At 34.1% G+C, this 22,500-nt stretch overlaps 1 protein-coding gene across 1 annotated transcript; it reads right to left on the minus strand.

Moving 5' to 3' along the window:
* Window positions 1-15,214: 15,214 nt before the first annotated feature.
* Window positions 15,215-20,294, minus strand: LOC132045877 (beta-glucosidase 12-like). The gene is made up of 11 exons (XM_059436452.1): window positions 20,145-20,294; window positions 19,855-19,930; window positions 19,369-19,446; window positions 19,202-19,289; window positions 18,871-19,123; window positions 18,615-18,730; window positions 16,701-16,918; window positions 16,260-16,291; window positions 16,072-16,174; window positions 15,725-15,833; window positions 15,215-15,605 (listed from the first exon to the last, which is right to left on the minus strand). Exons 2-11 carry the CDS (start codon window positions 19,916-19,918, stop codon window positions 15,428-15,430), a joined length of 1,239 nt encoding a protein of 412 aa, XP_059292435.1. The 5' UTR covers window positions 19,919-19,930; window positions 20,145-20,294; the 3' UTR covers window positions 15,215-15,427.
* Between the last annotated feature and the right edge of the window lie 2,206 nt (window positions 20,295-22,500).

A 22,500-nucleotide genomic window follows, 5' to 3' on the forward strand; every position in this document is an offset into this window, starting at 1 on the left:
GGTGTCGATGGCTAGAGAGGCATTTAGTGGAAATACCCTGGGTCCCAATAGGCAGGTGATAAAGGCAAGTGTTTGGTTAGCTTTCCAGAACTGGAGTGAAGAAAACTCAAGGATGTGGTTTTCGTACCCCTGTTTGGATTAATACCTCCCACATAACTCTGTAAAGGCTATAGTGGGTTCCTGTGCCCAATCAGTTTTGTTGACAGCAAACATGTCTTTGATTTTTTTTTTTTTTTTGTGGTAGGTTTGTGGAGAATGAGGATATTTTGAGCTAACTTCTTTTTGGACTGGACACATTCCTTTCAAGACATCTACAATTTCTTCTAAAGTGGAAGTCATCTACATTTTCTCCAAATCTAAACACCGATTACGTCATTATCCTAATAACCGGTAATAATCTTTATGAAGCAGGAATCCCCGGTAATATTGTCAATGAAGGTGGATGCCACATACAACCCTTTATCTCCTTTTTGATCATTAGTCAAACCTTAGACCACGTCACTAAGTACGGTGGTGGACCCGCGTCATATCCAAGCGCACGTTAGGAGACATCTGCAAGACGAACATTGTTAGTTCCACGCCGGACGATAATTTATTTCACATAAGGCATAATAATGCTTCCAAATAGCAAGTAGTGGGATGCGGCGTCTTGAGGTTTTTACACCACTGAACACGATGGAGGTGTCTATCTGTCCGATTCGAGGAGTGGGTGTGAATACCAATAGGTCTATGATCAGTATGCGCTATATCAGTAAGGATTTGGCTTTGCTCTACACTAGTTATTCTAGAGTGATTTTTTAAGCAAATGACACGAGGTTACCCAAGCGGACAAGGCGGAGGTGGGCTCTCTGGGATGTGGGATGACCGCGTTCCCGCTCGACCTTAGAGACCTCGAAATATAGTAAAGTTTTTAGTGAAGGTATGACCGCAGCTCATCTCGCGTCGTCACCCTTGGAAAAAAGCATAAAATAAATGCCAGAAGTAGCGGAGTATGCATGCATGAATGACAGTTAATTTGCGGGAATTTAAACACATAAACAGTTTATATCACTTAGACAATTTATATCATACAAAGCAAACAAATTATTGAAACCCTTATGGTTAGAACCTTAAATTATCCCCAGCAGAGTTGCCATCTGTAGTGGATCATATTTTTTCCGATTCGTATTTGCACTTGCCTTATTTAAAAAGAAAAGTGTCCCGGGAAAGTACGGTTGTCAATCATACCGGAAAAAAGGAAAAAATATACTTCTACGTGGATGGTGCTCTAAATGGACAGTGTTTTCAGAGTCGCCACCTAACTTATATGCTAAGTTAGGAAAACCAGTTCGAAAGGGTTCATTTAAAATGGCTAAGTTTTAAAAGAAACTAATCTATACCAAAGTTTGGATAAGGGTTTTGGTGATCCCCCGGGGAAGGTGTTAGGCACCCCGGTATTGGAAATAAAGTAAAATACGGTTGACCTGCGGGTTCTAATAGTATGCCTTGTATATATAAATTATTTTTGATAAAACTGATTTTGTTTTATATTTCCGCAAATAAAGGTTAGTCATTTATGCAAAAACTACTCATTTTCAAGAAATAAAAATGGTAGAGTTTTGCCCAAAATTGAGCGTTTTGGGTTTCGGACTAGAACACCTAGATTAAAACTCGAAGGCGTTAACCTAAGTAGAACACCATGTAAGCCCACCCAATTTTAGAAAGAGTTTTTTAGTTTAAGTTTTTAAAGAGTTTTTATTTAAGTGTAGAAAATAGTTTCAGGCATACTATTATTGTCCATTTGTAAACTATATTTACATTTTTATCAATTTTAATTCAATTTTAGTCTTTTTTTTAGATAGTCCAGGTCAATCCACAAGTCTCAAATCAATCCATAGGTTCATATCAGTCTACAGGTTTCAAAAAATGTCCGAATCAGTCCATAATTTATAAAATTATGTTGATTTTTAATACGATTTTTTTTTAAGCTACAAGTTGTATTAATTTTCCAAAATTGGTTTTACATAGTATAAAAAATTGAATTTTTTGGCGACTTTAAACATGTGAGATAACCTTAAAGGTTCCAATTCATAATTAACTACACAATTTGAAATTGAAATACACAAGTATAAGAGATAGAGATTTGGGCCGACCAAGCCCAATAGAAAATATGCAAGACTTGCGGTAACCTCGGATCCAAAACGTACGCTCCATTTTTTGCTACAAGTTGGGTTTAGGGATAAAAATGGAAAGAAATTAAGGCCAGTAACCGAATTTCCCCCCAATTCTTAAAACCCTAATTCAAAACAATTTCAAAATTCAATAAAGGACAAAAAATATTTCAGCAAATTGTACTCATTCGTACCATATCCAATCAGAATTTAACATGAATCACATAATACAATAAAAATCTAACCGATTGTACCCTAAAATCTACATAAAAATCCAATAAAAACAGAAAATACTAGGATAGTACACCTCGTCACAAATAAAACAAAAATCAGTACATTCTAACAGTATAATCATACAAAACAAGATAGAATCCCCAAAATCGTACCCAACCGTGAATCCACCTAGGAAATTCCCCCTAAGATTCTTTTATTGGGTGTTATGGGGCAGAAGATGGAGAAGAGCTCATGGCTCTGCCCATGGCAACCATAACACAAAAGAACCTAGGGTAACATCCTTAATAGGATTCAATTAGGTATAGAAAAACACAAATCTAATGAAATTGAACCTGGGAAACAAGAGAACTCGTGATAAGGAACAAAACCCCTCAAAAATCAGGTGAAGAACAGTCGTGGATTGGCTTGAATTGGCCATCCATGGCGGAACCCTAGAAACAAACAAATCGCCTGAGAATGGGAGAAGAGAGGTCGCGATGAAGAATGAAAGAGTGGGGGGGGGGGGGGAGTTTATTTTTAATAAACCTCCACCCTCTCTTTTTAAAAAGACCCCCCCCCCCCCCCCCCCCCTTAAGTTTTTAAAAGGTTTAAATTAACCCTTCCTTTTAATGAAAACACCTTTCCCAAAAAATGTACTCATTCAAAAAAATAAAATACATATTCTTTAAAAAACGTATTTGTCTAAAACTTCCTCGTAAAATAACTTTTGACAAAAACAAGATTTATAATACGTAGTTTTAAAATACAAGCTTTAAAACAAGCCCAATATTGACATAGTTCCGAGCAATATTTAAAAATGTGAAAAATGCGGTCAAAATGAGCCGTAATTCATACGTCGTTTTAATTAGTAATTTTTCCGATTTTGATGGAGCGGGATATTTATCTTTATTTCAAAACATGTTTGTGAAAGTAAATAACTTGTAATTTCTCGTAATTGTCAAATTCATGAAATAATAAATTAAACGTCAGTTTTGCAATTTTCTCGGGACTTTTAAAATTTTAATTTTTAAGGGTACATCCTTGCTTCAACTTTGACTCGAAAAATTTAAAAATTAAAATACACATCTTATGAGGTGAAAATTAGGTGTCAACAAATATATATTTTTTTCTTTTTTAGAAAATCAGAATGATTTTATAAACTATGAAGATAATATTTTACCTTTATTGTTTGGTAAAATAATTTCTATAATAAATCATTTAGAAATTATTTCACAGCAATTAATGATGCATTTTACTAATTTTCAACCAGAAAATAGTATAAAATAGTCATTTATTTAATTGTGCAATTATCAGGAATTAATCAGCAATATTTACCCCATTCAATTCAAGGGAATTGATTTGATTGAATAATCATTTTTACCCCCAAAATTTAATTTCTGCATACTCCCTTTACATGAACTTCTTAAATTAATTATAATTAATTTGGATGATTAAATATTGTTATATTTGTAAATTGCTTATTATATGTTTAATTATGGATACAATTGAAATAATCAATTAGTTAGTCAAATAGGGCCTTAATTGAAATAACAAAAGTACATGTTTTTATTCAATTAAGGCCATACTTGTAAATTCAATATTTTGTGAAAATCAGTTGTGTTTTTTAATTGTTTAATTTTAATTAAAATGGATCAATCCCTTTAAATCTTTTTACCTGCTCATTAATTTGTGTGTGTGAAATCGGGCCCGCCCCTTTTCTGTTTTTCATGGACCGAGTCCAGCCCAACAGGGCTAGACCCGGCCCAACTATTAAATAAAGAGGGCAACAAAACTGACCCTTTTATTTCCTCCGCCAAACGGCTCCTCTCCTTTTCCCCCTCTTTCCCCTAAAAACCCTAAGCGTCGCAGGCGCCTCTCTCTCTGTATCTCGCGTCATCATCGTTGTTTGTGGCAATTTTATATACTGCTTTTGCTTTATGCAGGTCTATGTGACCTTATATGATAATGCATTTATGGTTACTTGACCTTTCTTCCATATTTTATCCAAACAATGTTTGTAATGTTATTTTGTCGATTTCTTTTCTTATTTTCTCTACCATACAATGGGCAAAAGCCTGAGATCCTTAATGATCTTTGTTTGCACTCGTTTGAAATCTTGAAATTTGATTGGTTTATGGGATACCCTACGGACTGGGTTCTTGTTGAATTGCTTCTATTGATATTTTTTTTGGGGTAAATCCTAGCCCTACGAAGATGTGAGGAGGGAACCTCAATTTTGAGGGTCATCCCACATCGAGAAATTAGGGGTTTTGGGATTTTTTGGGTACTAGAAATACATGCTTTCACTTTACTGTTTTGAAGAAAGAAAAAAAAAAAAAAAAAAAAAAAAAAGAGGGAATCGAAAAACTCTTGCAAAAATCTGAGATATCAATTTTATTTTGCAAAAGAACTCGAAAAGAATTGGGGGTTTGAAATATTTCGAAACCTTTAAGTTTTTCAGAGTTAAGTTTAAGTTTAAAAAATTTAAAGTTCTTGTGTGTGGCTTTGGTTCGCTTCGTTTGAGCTTTGGGGATTGAGTGGTTTCTCCTAGTTTAATCTTGATTAAGGGCTGCACGAAAGAAAGGTAATATTCTCCTTCTGTTTTAAATTTTCCTGTATTTATTTTGATTAAATGATTATGTGTTAGATTAGGATTTATTTAGTCTAGTAAGCTAAGATTTGGTTATCTGTTTGTCCTGTTTTTACTTAAGAAAAGATTATGTAGGAAAAGTTTAGATCTGTTTATTATTATTAGAATAACAATGTGAAGTTACTTGAATTTTTCAAGTTTTGGAAATCTATATGAGTGGTTTCTGGTAAATTCAAGATGGTCTATTAGTGTCCATATGACTTTATGAGATAGTGAAACTCTAGGATTCTTTGAAATTTGCCTATTTGATGTAATCATAACTAAAAATGAATAGTTATAGGTTATCATCTAGAACACTAGGTTTGCTCTTGTTCATTGTAACTGATGTGTGTCCTGATGCCTCTGTTTATTTGTAGACATGGCTTCCTTATCATTTTCATGAACCAGGCTGTATAATAAATCAAATAAGAGACTTTAGTTGTTGTCTTTTAATTGGAAATTTGATGAACTTTCAAAAATTCTATTTGTAAAGACTTGTGTGATAATGATAGACTGAAGATAAGTTCATTCTTTCTAAAATTTGAATCTTGATTAAAAAATGGGTTTTCAGTTTTATTTCTCATGTGTGCTAGAACAGGCCTGTGATTTGGTATAACTTGTTTCCCTGGACAATGTTGAGTTAAGTTAAGAAGGGACACCTGGTTTGAATCTGGCTAAAATGAAGAATGACTAGTATAAGGATATGAGGGTTTTAGTTAAAGTCTACAACATTGTCTTCATTCATTTTTGAGAAAGAGTTTACTTATGATTAAGAATGTTGTCCAGATTTGAAACATAAATAGTAAGAGTGGGTCTGAGGTTATATTAAGTTAAAATTTGCAAGATTAAGAATTACTTTTTACCCCTTTATGTGATTTAAGTTGAATATGGGTTTGTTGAAGTTGTTTACTTAGTTTTTGGGATGTTATGATGCAGTTTGTCTTAACTAAAGATGAGGGTCTCTTAAGAGGGTTTGTCTACATCTAAAATGCTAGAAATGAGTCGATTAAGTTGGAAATTCATCTTGGGCACTTAGTTTCCATTTTATTACTATATACCTAAATCTGTGTTGAATTACATGACTAATTGAAGGATAGCCTATATGTTTAGAAGTTGGTATAGTTGAGATATTTGTCCTTAACTGTTTAGACTTATTGGTTCATTAGATAGACAAATAAAATAGTTTGAGCTAATTGGAATGCCTTTGTTTTGACCTGTTGTCTGTTTGAGTATCATTTATCCATTTAACACTTAGTGGACCATTTCCTCCTAAAGTACTTAACTTAAGTCAGGATTGTTGGCTCATACAAGTGATTGATGCAGTTGATGGGTTGCAAACTTGTTATAATCATACTACGCTTACTTTTAAAAGATTTTTGAGAGAAGGCTACCATTAATCTTGACTGATTTTCTCCCTTTGAAATAATTAAGAAAACTCTGATGATTTACTTTAGCTTAGATGTAATCTTGCAATAGATAATAATTGGTTTGTTCTCTTTTAAAAATATTCAAACTTGCCTATATCTACCTAGATTAACTACAAACACTTGTTTAAATATTAATACAATGTGATAATGTGCACTGTTAGTACCTATAGAATCTGGAAATGTTTCTGCTTGACTGAGCAATATGATGCCATATCTTGTGAATCCTATTTTGAAGCTATGTCATTAAGATTACAAACTGTAATCGGTTATATACTGATTGATATACTCAGTTTTTGTTTTATTAATCAAGGGACCGTTTGGTATATTAACTGAATATATATATATGTTCTCCTGTGTGTACTATAATTAAATATACAAATGGAGAAGTAGGGATAGCATTTAGGGATTAATCTTGAGCTTTCCGGTGTTTGTCATGTCTGGGGTTCCTAGAAACCCCTTGAATCTTGTGCGACATCAGGATGAAGAAAGTAAAAGCTTTCCTTAATATGCCATTCTTATCATCTCCATGAGTATGTATATCATGGTATATTGAGGGGAAATTATGTATATTCAATTATCTGACAACTTTCACTTTTAAAAATTGGCCTTGGGCATATTTTATTGTTAGCAGTTTTTTGCCTTAGTTTATTTGGCATTGGGCCTATTTTATTGTTAGCAGTCTTAGACTTAGTTTACTTGAGCCTGAACCTTTATGATTTTTTAAATTTAGCCCAGGTTTGGGCCTGTGTGCGTACAGTTTGGCTAAGCCTCATTCTATTATCTATGACCCAACTTACCTAGTTTAGTGATTTAAATTAGTGCAATAATAATTAAGCATTTATAGACGGATACTAATTCTTGTCCCTTTCATGTAAACTTCTCTCTTGGTTTGGGGGCCTTTGCATTGATATTTCGAATTGGGCCAAGCCCAATTCTACCTGTGGTCTAGTCTGGATTGAGAAATATGGCAAGGGATGCTAAAATATTTGAAGGCCCAACTATGGGTGAAAATAGTTTACTGTTGGGTTTGGTAGGCCCGCCAGCCTAAATTTATCCCTTTATTTTTATATAGTCCAAAGTCATAGACAGCCCCCTAAACTTTTTCACAAATTCCTCATGGCCACTTAAACCTAAGCTTGTTCCAATTTGATACCTACACTACTAAAATTTATACCTATTAAATACTTTTGCTGACATGGCAAAAAACGTGTTCTTCACTCTCTTTAAGCGAGTAAAAACGACTTCAATTTTTTTTCCAGCTCATACACCTAATTAATAGCTAATATAACCTAAATAATCAAAAAAGAAAAAGAAAACAATTAACTAAAAGAGAAAAGAGGAAGACAGTCGTCTTCCTCCATCCTCCCCAATCATCCCACTGCAAAAAAAAGGAAAAGAGGGGGGAATGGGATGGGAAGCTCTCTCTCTCTCTCTCCCTGCAATTCTTTTCCTTCTCTCTTCTTTTTTAAAATTTCTTTGTATTGAAAAAGTAATCAGATTTAGATCTCAAAAAAAAAAATCCTGCGAAGCTCCATTTTTTCCGGCAAGATTAATACGAATTAATTATTTTTTTCCTTGAAACTTGGTTCTTGCTCCTCGTAACTGTGGGAAATGGGATGGGAAGAAGGTGAAATGGGGTTGGCAATGGGCGGGAGTTGCACCGGCGCCGGTGGAGAGGGAGCGGGGTTCGATGGAGGAGAAGAAGGGGGTGGGGGCAGAGGGCAGTGGGCAGTGGGCAGTGGGTGTTTGGGTTAATTAAAAAAAATTGAAATGTCTTTTTTGAATTATTTGAATAGAGTTACTTTTTTTTTTTAATTATTTGAATCCAAATGTCACGTTTCCTCATTTAATTCGTCGTTTGCCACATCATCTGCGAGTGGCCTACACACACTTCATATTTTGCTCTGATTGTGAAAATCTTTGCTTAGGTGATACAAATTCATAGTATTATAGGTGTCAAATTGGAACAAGCTTAGGTTTAGGTGGCCATGAGGAATTTGTGAAAAAGTTTAAGGGGCTGTCTATGACTTTTACTTTTTATATATTTGTTCATGTATGTGTATTTGTAAAACTCTTCCAAAAAATATTGGAACCCTATGCATGTATAAAACTAGGAAAAACATATAGTATTTTTGGAAGTCATCAAACCATTTTCAAAATTTGGATAATGATCGACTTTCCCCCTTTTTTTTGCGAAAATCAAAAACTTGGTTTGATTTGTAGTTTTTTTTTAATTTAAAAAAAAAAGTATAAAGCTATTGCTAAGTATGTGATAACACAATGAGTTTTGATTAAGTCTAGAACTAGATCAACGCGAAAAAGGATCTTCAAAGTGTTAAGTAACGAGTTTTGGGGCTTTAAACCCGAGATGAAAATGATGAAATTTTTGACGGGTTTATTTTAAAATGGAAACAAAGCTGGAAATAAGTTTGACTTCAAAAATTGGCATCTACCAATGGAACTATTTTCTGGGCTTGAAATAAATTTCTAGATGGAAGACTTGGGCAAATTTTGTGAGATGGAAAACGAAAATTTGGACTTGGATAAATTCTGGAAAGATGGACCAAGGATTTCTTTTTTGGGAGTCCACATTGAACTTGGACTAAAAATGAAACTGTTTGGGGTCGAAATTGCTCGGATTGGGTTACGACGGTAAAATGAATTTGGATCTGGGAATATTATTGACTTATGAGATTTGGCAAGAAGGGAAAATTGAATCCTCGATATATTGGACCTTATAAGGTAGTACGCAAGATAGGCCAAGTAGCTTATGAACTGGACTTACCTCCAGAACTTGGATCAGTCCATCCAGTTTTCCATGTATCGATGCTCCTTAAGTGTGTTAGAGATCCTTCTAGAATCTTGTCTATAGATGACATTCAAATCACTGAGAAGTTGGCTTATGAAGAAGTGCCTGTTGCCATATTGGATAGGCAGGTGCGGAAGCTCAGAATTAAAGGCGTAGCCTCTGTTAAGGTTCTATGGAAGAATAATAACAGAGAAGAGATGACTTGGGGAAGTAGAAGAGGATATGAAAACCAAATGTCCACATCTATTTCCACCCCCGAAAGAGGTTCAAGATGAGATGCCATTGTCCCCAGGTATGTTGTGCTTCCTTTTATTGCTTTTGGGGTCGTGTGTGGCCATGTCTCTTGCTGTGATATTGTAGCCCTGTGTGGAAATGTTATTTTGGGTTGTTGTGACAAGAAGGTAGTGTCATATTACAGGGGAAACTCTGGTGAAATTTCCGTAGAATTCCCGAGAACTTAATATTCGAGGACGAATGTTCTTGGTGGGGGGGAGAGTGTTACACCTCGGAAATTTCATGTCATTATGTCATAAGTAGACTAATGCAAGCTTAAGGTTAACATGAAGCTCTTATGACTATAAGAAGGTTACTTGGTAATTTTAGAGTGCATATGTCACGCCCTAAAACTCACCCTAGACGTGACCGGCATCCGACGTCACGAACAACATCGGAAGAACCTAAACAACACAATAATAATACTTGAACCCGCCAGGTTCAACCTTCGCCTCCAACAGTTTATAAAATAAAGGTAAACAAATCATGCATATATGAATTAATTCAGCGGAAGTCTTTAGTAGTCAATATTTGTCAATATAACAACGTGCCTGAGAGTTGATCAATAACTCAACAACTACCCAGAAGAATGTATACTATGGAGCTTCTAGGATAAAGAGATAATAGTTTGACTCATCGGGACGCAGCCCAAAAACTAATAATAAATGAACGAATAAATAGGGTGTCCCACGAATGAACGTGTGGGCTCACCAAATCAGCAGCAACAACAAGTCCTTCCTAAGCGCCTGAAGTATCAAGAACCTGCTCTTCTCCGTTACCTAACATACCATCAAAAATAACAATGGTATGCCTGAGTACTTTGTACTCAGTGAGTGTCTCGGGGACAACAAGTAATATGAAAATAAATTATAATATTACAAATCAGTCCAAAAAAGATAGTATAAAAACAGTTATTCCACTTTGTGATTCTTAATATCATTTGTTAAACAGTTCACAAGCCATTTCAAAATCCAGTTTCAATTATGCTTTAAATCAATCAGGCATAAATACCAGTTCCATAATAAAGATGGATATCAAAATCGCACACATAGGCCCAATTCCTTTCAATTATGCCTTTCAAATTGATCATGATTGTCAACAACAGTTCCATGAGAAAATAAGAATATCACAATGCCAATACAGGTCCAAGAATCAATCACACCGAAGGGATGACTGTAGAGGTTCCCTAAACACTGCGCAATACACCGGAATATGGATTCACGGTGGCTACTCTTCCGCCCGAATAGCAAGGTCATTAATACACCCCAGGTAGCGAACTCGGAAGTGGCCACTCTTCCTCCGAATAGCAAGGTAATTAATACACTAGGATCCATAGTGGCTACTCTTCCTCCCGAATAGCAAGGCAAACACAACAACAAGGTCCATGGCATAGAAGCCAATTCACAATTTATCTCAAAGTAGTCACACCATCAATAACATTAAAGTTCATTATGCCATATCGAAAGATTAAGTCATTCCAGTCAATGTTTTGAAAACGTATAACTCCTTTACAAAAGATTTCCATGTTCTCTCATAGAGGAAAACATTAATCTTATACATATATAGGGTTTGTTACAATCCAGGTTTAATGTGGGTTTGTCCCCTCACACATATTAACTACTATTTAGACATGAATTAGAGTTCAAGAAACATGAAAAGATTACTTTTCCTTTCATTCATCAAAGAATCTTGAATAAAATTTATACTTCCAACAATAGGTTCAAAAGTGATTTTCATTCAAAAAAACAATTCAAAAAGAGAGACATACAAATCATCCTTATAGTCAAAAATGATTTTTAAAAGAGACATACCTTAATGTGTTAAACAAAGTTTAACAATTCATTTCCTAATGAAGAACACCCAAATCCTAGCTTGAATCACTTTAGGAAGAATTATCCGCAAACCCTAGGTTTTGATCAAGAATCATGGTAAGAATCATGGGTTTGATGTTAGAATAGATTAGTAATATTAAGGGTGTTCTTACCTTTGATTTGAAGACTTGGAGAGATGATTTTTGTGCTTAGGGTTTGGAAGGATGAAAAAAATGGGAACAAAATAAGACCATACCCATTTTAAACCCAATTTTCTGCCAGAAACGGAGAAAATACGGCCTACAAAGTACGTCCCGTACTTTAAATTACGACCCATACTTGTAGCCCGTATTTAGGCTTCCATGACCAGTGAAGAACGGAAGAAGTACGTCCAAAAGGACGTCCCGTACTTTAAAGTATGGCGCGTACTTTCTGGGCGTACTTTGGGCGAAATCTCCAGCTTTTGTGCCCTTCAAGAAACGGACATAACTTTTTGTACATAACTTTGCTCGGGCTAGGCGACCTACCGTTGGAAAGATAATTTAAAGATGTACAACTTTCGTTAGGAAGTTTTTCCAAATTCGCAACAAATTTTCATGAAAATTGCCCAGAAGACAGACCTACCAAAACTTAGGTGAATTTAAGAGCCCTTAAGAACTTCAATTGTTGGTTTGACTTTAAAACGATCATCTTCCACCCGAATTCATCAAGAATGGATTCATATAGATATAATATTATCTTAACACTATATTTTTACATATTCACACCTATTTTGAATTTACGGAGTGTTACAGCATACGATAAGATTTCGAAGTTATATGAATTAGTGGAATAAAGTTTGATAAGGACAAGTGAAGTATAAGTGGTGTTTAGGAAAGGTTTCGTAAACTATTGTGTTAAGGTTTATTTGGTAATGCCTTGGAGAGGAGTTATGAGGATATTTAGATTGTTAATGAAGTGTTAAACAAGTGTTAAGAAGGTTCCATAAGGGTTGGAGATCAAACGAAACGACAAGAACAAGTTCGGAAAAAGGGTGAGTTATACGACCCATTATACGGTCCGTATAACTTTATATGGTTCGTATAACCGTTACAGTGGAGGGCCATCATTGATGGAGTTATACGGTCACTTCTATGGACCGTATAATATTATACGGACCGTATAAAGGTCCATATAATCCCGTCGGGCTGAGTTAATTTCCAAGTATAAATACAAGTTCCAAGTTCTAATTTTTCATTTTCCATCTTCTCCGCTCCTCTCAAGAACCCTAGAATATTCTACATACCCTACTAACATAAATTCAAGGGAGATCAAAGATCAAATACCAAAAACTAGTAGAATCAAGTGCAAGAATACTAACTAGGGTTGATGGAAGCTAGAAATTTCCTTGGAAATGAAGTTGGGGTTTTCTCCAAGTGAAGTATTCTCATCCAAAGCCCATTCCTGCATAATCAAAGGTGAGTTTTATGTTCATTCCATGTTATTAAGAATATTGAGTGGTTGAAAGACTTGGATTATGGAAGAAAGTAGAGTATGAAGTTCAAATATGGAAATAGTGGTATTTTTTAATAGTAATTTGACTTGGATCATAGTTCTTGATACGTAATGAGTATAATCTTGCTATGAATGATAGTAAAAATGTTGTACAAGCAATATATGTGAATGAATATGATGTTGTGTCATAATTATGGTTATGGATGACTTTGAAAGGGGATTTTGAGAATTGAATAACGTCTACCTTGATGAAGTTTGTTGATTATGATATTGTGGGTGTTGTTATTGAAGTTTGGGAGTTGTTTATTAAATAGAGGAAGTTGTCGGAACAAAGAAGGTGCTGCCCAATTTTCATTAGCTTTTAGTCGCTTTAACTTAAGCTTAAGTATGTCTCCGGTTATCTAATCTTAGTACGAATTCCCTTGAATGTAGAGTTGTAAGCTTGGAAGGAGAACGCTTAGTCGTTAAGGAAACATAAAGGTATGTAAGGCTAGCCCTTTCTCTTCTAAGGCATGATTCCTATGACATGATTTTCTCTACCTTTCCATGACTTTCTTACCTTCCAAAAATTTTAAGTCTATGATTACTAAAAGCTTCTCATGAGATGAAGATAAGAGGTGTATTATGATAATGATGATTCCATGTCGAGAGATTTTAACGCTTATGATATGATGCTTATGAGAATAATGATCTTGTTGTATAGATTCTTTGATACTATTCATTGTTGCTAGCCTCACCTTATAATGCTAGTTCCTCCAAGGTGGGACATGATGATCATGATTACTCCATAATGTAATCGGAGGTTACCGACCTTACGTCACTCCGATAGAGTACAACTTTTATTTGAGCTCTTATGCATGCTTCATGATCAGTATATAATGATGATTACACCGTGTCTATATGGCCAGGCAGCACCGCTAAGGCGGGTGGCTTACTACAGCATGTCTATATGGCATCAGCAGACACCACTAGTGGGCGGCGTGAAATGATTACCCCGGACGCGGGAGGCTCGGACGCAGGCTAATGATGTTATTGATTCAGACAGCTTATGTATGCATATGTGATATGTTTCAAAGATAAAAGTGAGCATGCATGATTTCGCGTCAAGAGGCAAGCAGTTGTAGTTATATTTATTCTTATGTTTCTCTATGTCCTTATCATGTTATCATATATGCCTTACATACTCAGTACATTGTTCGTACTGACGTCCTTTCTTTTATGGACGCTGTGTTCATGCCCACAGGTAGACAGGGAGGCGGTACAGATTCATAGGAGTCTATCAGCAGCTACACAGGAGTACTCCACTACTCCGGAGGTGCTAGTTATTGGTATATTCTTTTGTGCACATATTTGGGCATGGGGTCCTGTCCCGTCCTTATGACTTCAGTACTTCAGTTAGAGGCTCATAGATACTAATGTGCGGGTTGTGGATGTCATGAAACTACTTCAGTGTATATTTTGTACATCATTTTGTAGCCTCGTGAGCTTAGGCATATATACATGTTTTGGGAATTTAGAAATTGGTTTATGATAGTTTTATGTTAAAAATGATATATGTCCAGGTTAAGTATGATAGATAGCATGATGAGTGGTGCTCGGTAGCCAGCTCCGGGTACCCGTCATCGCCCACTAGTTGGTTCATGACAGAATCCCAGTTGGAATAGGACAATTTCGATAAACCCTTTTGAGACATATTCTAACAGATGTCAACGGGAGTGGTGTGTGCTTCAGCAGCTCACTCCCACTTCTTATATAGGAGAAAAAGAATGTACTTTGTGCACACAGATCCTAATACTAGTGGATCACATGGATAATCGTGATCCGGAATTGCGGTTCGTCTAGTAGTAAGCCAACCGCTTTTAGTTCTATGGTGGTTGGATATTCTTTTGTTGATTTCTTTTATTGTAGGTGTCGATTTGTAACCTTTTTGACTTTAAGATGCTTTGGACTCCATATGTGGCCTTAGATCTATTTAATCCAAAATGATGTGTTCGCTATGGAATTTGCAACATATTTAATTATTATATTAAATTTTGTTAGATTATTTTCTTTATTTGGTTTAAATCATTGGATTAGATGATTTGATTTGTCGCTAAGAATAGTTCACTCGGCAAGTTGTTGTCGGTCATAGACTCTTGGAATTTTGGGTCATGACGTAGTTATATAAATGGTATGATAATTTAAGATCACAAGTCTTAAAAGTCTTCATTTGTTTCTTAACTTTTGTACTTAATATCAACTTTCCACATATATTGAAATGGATGATGTATATATACAAAAATGTCTATGAATTTATCATCTGCATTTGACTCATTATTTCGTGCATAAATAGACTTCTTGTGTGACAGGGAGACATGACAACTTAGACCATAAGCTTGTTTCAACTGAAAATTGAAGTCTTATACATGTTTGCTAGCAGAATCCAGACGTTTATCTATTACCAAGCAAGTACATAACTAATACGGAGGTGCTTCCGTCTTATTTCTGAAAACACAAAAGTAAAGGACATTCATTTTCTGTCAACACAGTACAACAGCGCTTACATAGCTAAATTCTGCTAGAAATTCAATGACACACACATCCACAAAGAAGCTAAGCCCCTCTAGAAAGAGTTAGATTATTTATTGGCCGGTATACAAAAGAAACTTCTTGTACCAGTAAGCAGATTTCTTATGGTATCGTTTTAGTCCGTTCTTGTAGTCAACAAACGTGAGGCCAAATCGGACTGTGAAACCAGCATCCCATTCATAGTCATCTAAGAATGACCACACAAAATGTCCTTTTACGTTTGCTCCATCCCTGCAAATTATTATGCAACTTATTTAGATTAAATTCTAAAATCCCAAAAACAAAATCTGGAAAATAAAACAAAATCTACAAGAAATAATAGGAGTGATAGAAGAAAAGAGAAAGCTTACTTTATAGCTTTTGATAGAAACCATAGATGGCCTTCATAATACTTTATCCTCATGTCGTCATTAAGAGATTCTTTAAGTGGCATTGTGCTATTATTGGCATCTGCCATCCCTGAAAATTTATGTCAAAAAATTTAATGTCTGCATAAGTTTGACTCCTAAATATATTCGGGAATTTCTTAAAAAATAACTGTAAATAAGTATTTATAAAAGGATTTTCTTCTTATATTTTGTTTGAAAGAGTTTCAAATAATTGCTCTTCTATGAGTGATGGCAAACATTGGTAACCTTGGCTAGACTAATCTTTCAAGAACAAAAATTTTAAGTTCAAATTGAGCTAATTTAAGTACCATTTTCGGTGATGTAGACGGGAGGATTGTTATATTTTTCCTTGATGTGAAGCATGAGACCATATATCCCTTTTGGATAAATGAAAAGCCAATCCAAGGCAGTCTACAAGTATTAACAAAAGCATATTAGTTAAGTTTGAAGAAAATGCTTAATTACGAGGAAAGAAAGAAGAAATTAGAAAGTATACCGGTGTGCCAATAGGTTTTCCGTCCTTTTGTGCTGAATAGAAAGAAAAAAAAAGTAAATAATAACTATTATAAACTGAACATGAATACTAAAACAACAACAACATATACAGTATAATCTCACAAGTAGGGCCTGAGGAGGGTAGAGTGTATGCAGACCTTATCCCTACTCTCGAGGTAGAAAGACTATTTTCAAAAGACCCTCGGTTCAAGTGCATCAAATCAAAGTAGTTATGAAAAGGAATCATGGTAGTAAGGAAACCATGACAACTAATGAGAAAAGCAGTACAAGGCATTCAGAAAAAAGAACAGCAACAATGAAATAAGCTAAGATACATCACAAGCAAGAAACTACATGAATAAGACTAATATCAAAACAGACAAGATGCTCCCGAACATGAATATTTTGAAAATTTTGCAAGGCTGAGGATTTGTTGACTTACGTGTTAGATCAGCATGATTGTCCGTAGAGTAGCTGAGGTTAACTCTATTAACAGAGAGCAATGGAGAAGCATAATATGTGGTATAGTAATTCATCCCTAAGAAATCCATTGACCCTTTCACTAACTTTGATTCCTCAGGTGTGAATTTTGGGAGCCGATGTCCTACAATAGCTCGCATGCTTGCTGGGTAGTCACCATATGTTATTGGATCCAAAAACCTATATCAATGGATATTAATAGCTCGCTTAGGAACAATGAGAGACTAAGAATTTGCAATGACATTGATAATTACAATAATTGTCGCATAGTTTATGAACTTCAATATTTTGTTTAAAGTTAGTCATATGCAGCTGGGAAGCCTGAATTTTCACTAAATCATGAATTCAAAATATAAGTAAGTAAATATTGCTGATTCTTTCATATTAGTTTTGGGGTGAGTGTTTGGTCTCCTTATATGGCCTTGGGCAATTCTTCCCTCGCTAGCTAACTTTTGGGGTTGAGTTAAGCTAAGATCCATTTTACAAACATATAAAGAAGTCAAGAGAATACAACATATACTAAAAATTTGTAAAATTAACCCATTTACACAATGTTATTTTTTCCGGTGAAGGGATGTCAATTGACTCTCCAAACAAGGGTATCTCCGCCCTCGATCATATATATATAGTTGACACCATTTTAATCACAAACTAAAGCAATACCAATAATCTATAAAATTATCCTGGAGTACTTTATATATACCTTCTACTCTCTCCGTTCACTTTTACTTGTACACAATAGACTTTGCATGCTCCTTGAGAAAAAACAAATGAAGTGCATATTTGACCATAATACCCATATTAATGATGTATAGATTCAATGAACTTAGGAAATGATTTAAGGAATGAGTAGTTAGTGTTAAGGGTAAAATCGAAAAAAAAAAATTGTTTTCTCTTGATATGCTAAAGTGAACAAGTAAAAGTGAGAATTTATTTTTAGTATAGTAGAAAAGTAAAAGTGAGAATTTATTTTAGTATAGTAGACAAGTAAAAGTGAACGGGGTATCATTTATAAAACTAATTTAAAGAAATATCCATTCTTGTTGTTAGCATAGGCCCATAAAGTTTATGTCATATGACGCATATAATCATTTAAAATGTGAATCGATCCTCGAATCTAAACATGGAACACGACGGATACGGTGTGTAGAAATTAATTCTCAATGATAATGCAATTTAATCATTCTCGACACTCGACAGCGATTCTCTCTCCCCACCATTAAATGTATCAATAACAAGTTAGTCAATATCTAGTTGCTTGGAGTGTAAGGCGTTTGAATATGTAGGAGATGAAATCAGCATTTAGGCATGTGATTTCATCTCATGATTTTATTTCATGATCCAAATTACCCAAAAAAGCATGATTTGGAATTCCAAATCATGATTTCAAACTTTTTAAATGTAAAAGTTTATGACCCATAAGTTTATATTTTGTAAAAATAGATCCATAAGTTGGCAGATATATTTACTAATCATTTATATCAAAGATTAAAAGATCTACAAGTTGGTAGTATATTTATAACAAATTTACTATTACCAACCATGTGGGAAGATTATATATTAAAGAGTAGTTTCTACAACTCATGTTCAATTTTCCATTTTTTAAGTTTGATCAATTGATGTTATATATTTTAGAAATTCCTTTTAGTAGCGTATTAATTTTGTTATGAACTATGACTTGTTCATTTGATAAGATTGTATAAGAATTGGGAAAGTTTTGATGGTTTTCACAACTTGTGGGGTTTTTATATTTATAAAAAAAAAAAATACAACTTAAGAAATCCAAATTGCATCCAAACATGATTTTATATCATGATTTCATCTCATGATTTCAAATTACGTCCAAACGGCTCCTTAATCTAGTCAGAGCACTTACCAACCCAGCATAAAGTCAAGAGCTCTTAGTGGGGCCTTGAGTCCTTGAGGTGTGTTGATTTTAGGCACAAACCAATGAGTGACTAGAGTAATTCCTATCTGGCCTTTCTGAGTTTTCTGCAATTATTTTAAAATATATCAGTGAATTTGAAGTGATTCTTGAATGATGTGTATATCAAAATTAGAACAGATAAAGTTCAAAAATAACTTCTCTTATAAAAGCCTCTGCTAGTAGTAATCAGAACCAGAAAGCTAACCTGATATTTCTCTCTGTACACCTTAACACCAGTTGCATGTGCAAGAAGCAAGTTGTGAGCTACAATGTATGGCTCAGTTCCAGAATTACCCTCAGTGCAGTTGCCTACAAATTTAGAACATCTTCCTGGTGCAAAGGTTCCTTTTGTATATCCATTCATGCTGTATGAAAGTGGCTCATTCATAGTTATCCAGTACTTCACTCGGTCCCCAAATTCTTTGAAGCAAATGTCCACAAAGTTACCATAGTCTTTCCTGAATTAATATAATACATCATTGAATGTTGATTGGGATATCTTCGGAGTAATTAATTTTGTCTACTATCCTACTTACGCTATTTTGGAGCTTAGAAACCCTCCATATTCGTCTTCAAGGGCTTGTGGTGTGTCCCAGTGGAATAGAGTCACAAAAGGAGTTATACCTAACATGAAGAAAATAAGACTGTGTGTTTTTAAAGGGATAAATCAGATCAGAACAATGAGAGAGAGAGCTGTATTTACCATTAGCAATTAGCTCGTTGAAGACATTATTGTAGAATTTGATGCCTTCTGGATTCACTCCTTTGCTTACCTTCCCATCTTAAAATGAACAAGGAAAACTTTCAGCACACAACGTGATCGCAGATCAACTATTAGCTTGCTTATTTTTTTCTTCTTACGTAATTACTCCCTCCATTCCAATTTAAGTGTCTTAGTTTGATTGCAAACAAAGTTTAAAGAATAAAAAGAGGCTTTTGAAACTTGTGGTCTTAAATTAAAGATGTATATAATGTACTAAAATGCCTTTTGAATCTTGTGGTTTTAAACTTGATACGTAGGATGTTTGAATTGTCAACTTACTAAATACAGTATAGAAATAGACATTCTTTTTTGTCATATCAAAAAGAAAAGTAAAACATTTAAATTGGGACGGAGAGAATATTTTCCTTAATTACTATTTTTACTGTATATATTTTAGTAGTATCTCACATAGGAAAGTATTCTTACATGGTAAAATCCGAGACCAAGAGATAGACAACCTGAAAGCTTTCAATCCCAGTTCCTTAAGCATTTGAATGTCTTCCTATTATAGTGCTCAATATTTTTCAATAGTCAGTGAAACAAACATATATCCGGAAACCGCCTCCCTACCTCCTAAGATAGGAGTAAGATCTGCGTACACTCTACCTTTCCCAGACTCCACAATGTGGGATTGCACTGGGTATGATGATGAGTGAAACAAACATATATATGCAGTTAAAAAAAAAAAAAAAAGTAAAACACTGTGTGACATATACCTTATACCGATGATAGAAATCAACAGCGACATCTCCAGTAGAACGGTCAAAGATCTTTTCTGTATATTGGGAGAATATTTTCTCCGAATGAGTTGTATGATGTGAAGAAAGAAACAGTAAAAAAAAAAAAAAAAAAAAAAAAAAAAAACAGTTACTAGCTTAAAATATTCATATGGTTAGATCTATCACGTATGAGTTATGACACATCTTGTTTTTTGAAATGAGATTCCCTAGCTTTAATCCAAAGAGAAGTGCATGCATGTTTTCTACAACTAGGTCTAAGGAGATCAATTTTGAAACTAGAATGACAAGATAAGATTATTAAAGACAGAATACTTAAGACCCTCTAAATTAAATTTGGCAGCTTTATTCAGATTTTTCTTAAATAATACTTGCTCCTAATTTCCCCATGTGACTTTTTTTTATATTAATCGTTACTTTCTCAAATAATAAATGTTTCCTAATTAGCGCCCCCCCCCCCTCCCCCCCAAACAATTCATACTTAGCTTTTCTATAAAAGAAAAATGATAAAAGAAAAAAAACCGGTAGCTATATTTTAATGGAGGAATAGAGAAGATATATGGAAGAAAAATAAGAAAATAACCGTTCGAATGACTAAATAGAAAAGGAAATGGTATGTTAGATTTTTTTACACATCAGATTAATATGAAGTGGTTGTCATTTGATATTCTCACGCGCCAAACATCATTTGAAATCACTTAGATTATAGAAAACTCAAGTACATGTGTGTAATTATGACCATGCATGTTTGACGGAGAAATGATTATAAAACTAAGTATAGGGGTAATTAGGATCAGACATACTTTAGGGGAATTTAAATAAAATGCTCCAAATTTAGAAGATCTTTGGGTATTTCACCATTATTAAATTAAACAAGTACCGCACGCTTCGTTATAAATCGTCCCACCACTAGAAAATATATTTTTTATAGGTCATGATTTGATTGGTAAAAATTGGACCGCTGAATTAATATTTAAATGCTTGAGATTGAGTGAGTTTGAATTTTTGAAAGCCCATTCTATACAGTACAACTAGCGAGTGTCAGACTTCTGAAATCTAAACTCAAATTTCATGTTTAGAAGAAATACTAACAATGTTAATATGGTCCAAAATAAGTCTTGACAAACGATTTTGATTTACATTAGGATGAAGCAGCAAGTTTCTTTCAAATTAGGCAACTAATTCCTTTCAAGTTTTGCTTAAGACCATAAAAATATATTCTCTAATCGCATACTTGGTTTATACGAAAAAAGAAAATGTTTTATTTCTAAACATGTCATTCTGAGGGAGGAACTAGAAGTAGTCCGACCGATTCATAACCGACACCCTCTCTTCATAAAGAACTCCAATTACATATTTATATGCAAGGTAGTTGGTGAATAAAACCGACGATGAAGCTTTTTTCAATTTAACTATCCGATTTGGTTTTCGAGGAAAGGAGCGAATATTGTCCGGTTGTCCCTTTACATTTTGAGTATATTAGAGAAAATTCTCAATTATTTTTGGGAATAAAAAAAAAAAATTCCTACAAATTAAAGGTCGTTATATGTGTCTTTTAGAAGTTTTAAGTATTAAAGTAAAGATATTTTGTAAAAAAATTATTAAAGATTACAAGACCAATCAACCCTTTAGTTTGTTGTAAAAAACATTAATACTTCCTTCATCCTGAAAAGAATGACAATCGAGATTCAAAATATCAGAGTAAATGACTAATTGCATCTAACTTCCGAGTGAAATCAGACAAAGTTCATAGACTTAATTTTACATGCATAAAAACAGCATAAAAGGCAACACAAATCACATCTTTTGTTTTAAATAAAAGTAACTAGAAAATACTTTAAAGAAATAGTAATCAGTCCGTTTTAATTTAAGTGAGACTGTTTAATTAGGCACAAAATTTAAGAAAATATAAAATATTTAAAATAGTCCTTAGACATTTGAGCCTGAAATTCTTTACTGCCACAATTATCAAAGTTAGTGTAGAAAGAATTATACCTTTCAAACATTAACAAACTATGCACTAGTATAAGACACTCTTTTTTATATTAATTTATGTGGATCTATTTGATTGTGCATGAAATTTAAGAAAGAAATCAATACGTTTGAAACTTATATTTTAAATTTCATAATATTTATTTGGTTATAAGAATTTTAAAACATGAGATTTTAAGCATAACATTGTGTGGCCATTTAAAAAAAAAAAATTAAAATAAGAATATTGAAATAAGTTGTTTCCCAATTTAGAAATGAATCACTCCTTTTTAAACAGGAGTGCATAACTATTTATGAAGCTAATTATCGCAAATAGCTTCCCCAGCTAGCTTTCTATAGGGCA

The sequence above is a fragment of the Lycium ferocissimum genome, unplaced genomic scaffold (genome assembly GCF_029784015.1).
Source record: "Lycium ferocissimum isolate CSIRO_LF1 unplaced genomic scaffold, AGI_CSIRO_Lferr_CH_V1 ctg8367, whole genome shotgun sequence".
NCBI classification, from domain to species: Eukaryota; Viridiplantae; Streptophyta; class Magnoliopsida; order Solanales; family Solanaceae; genus Lycium; species Lycium ferocissimum.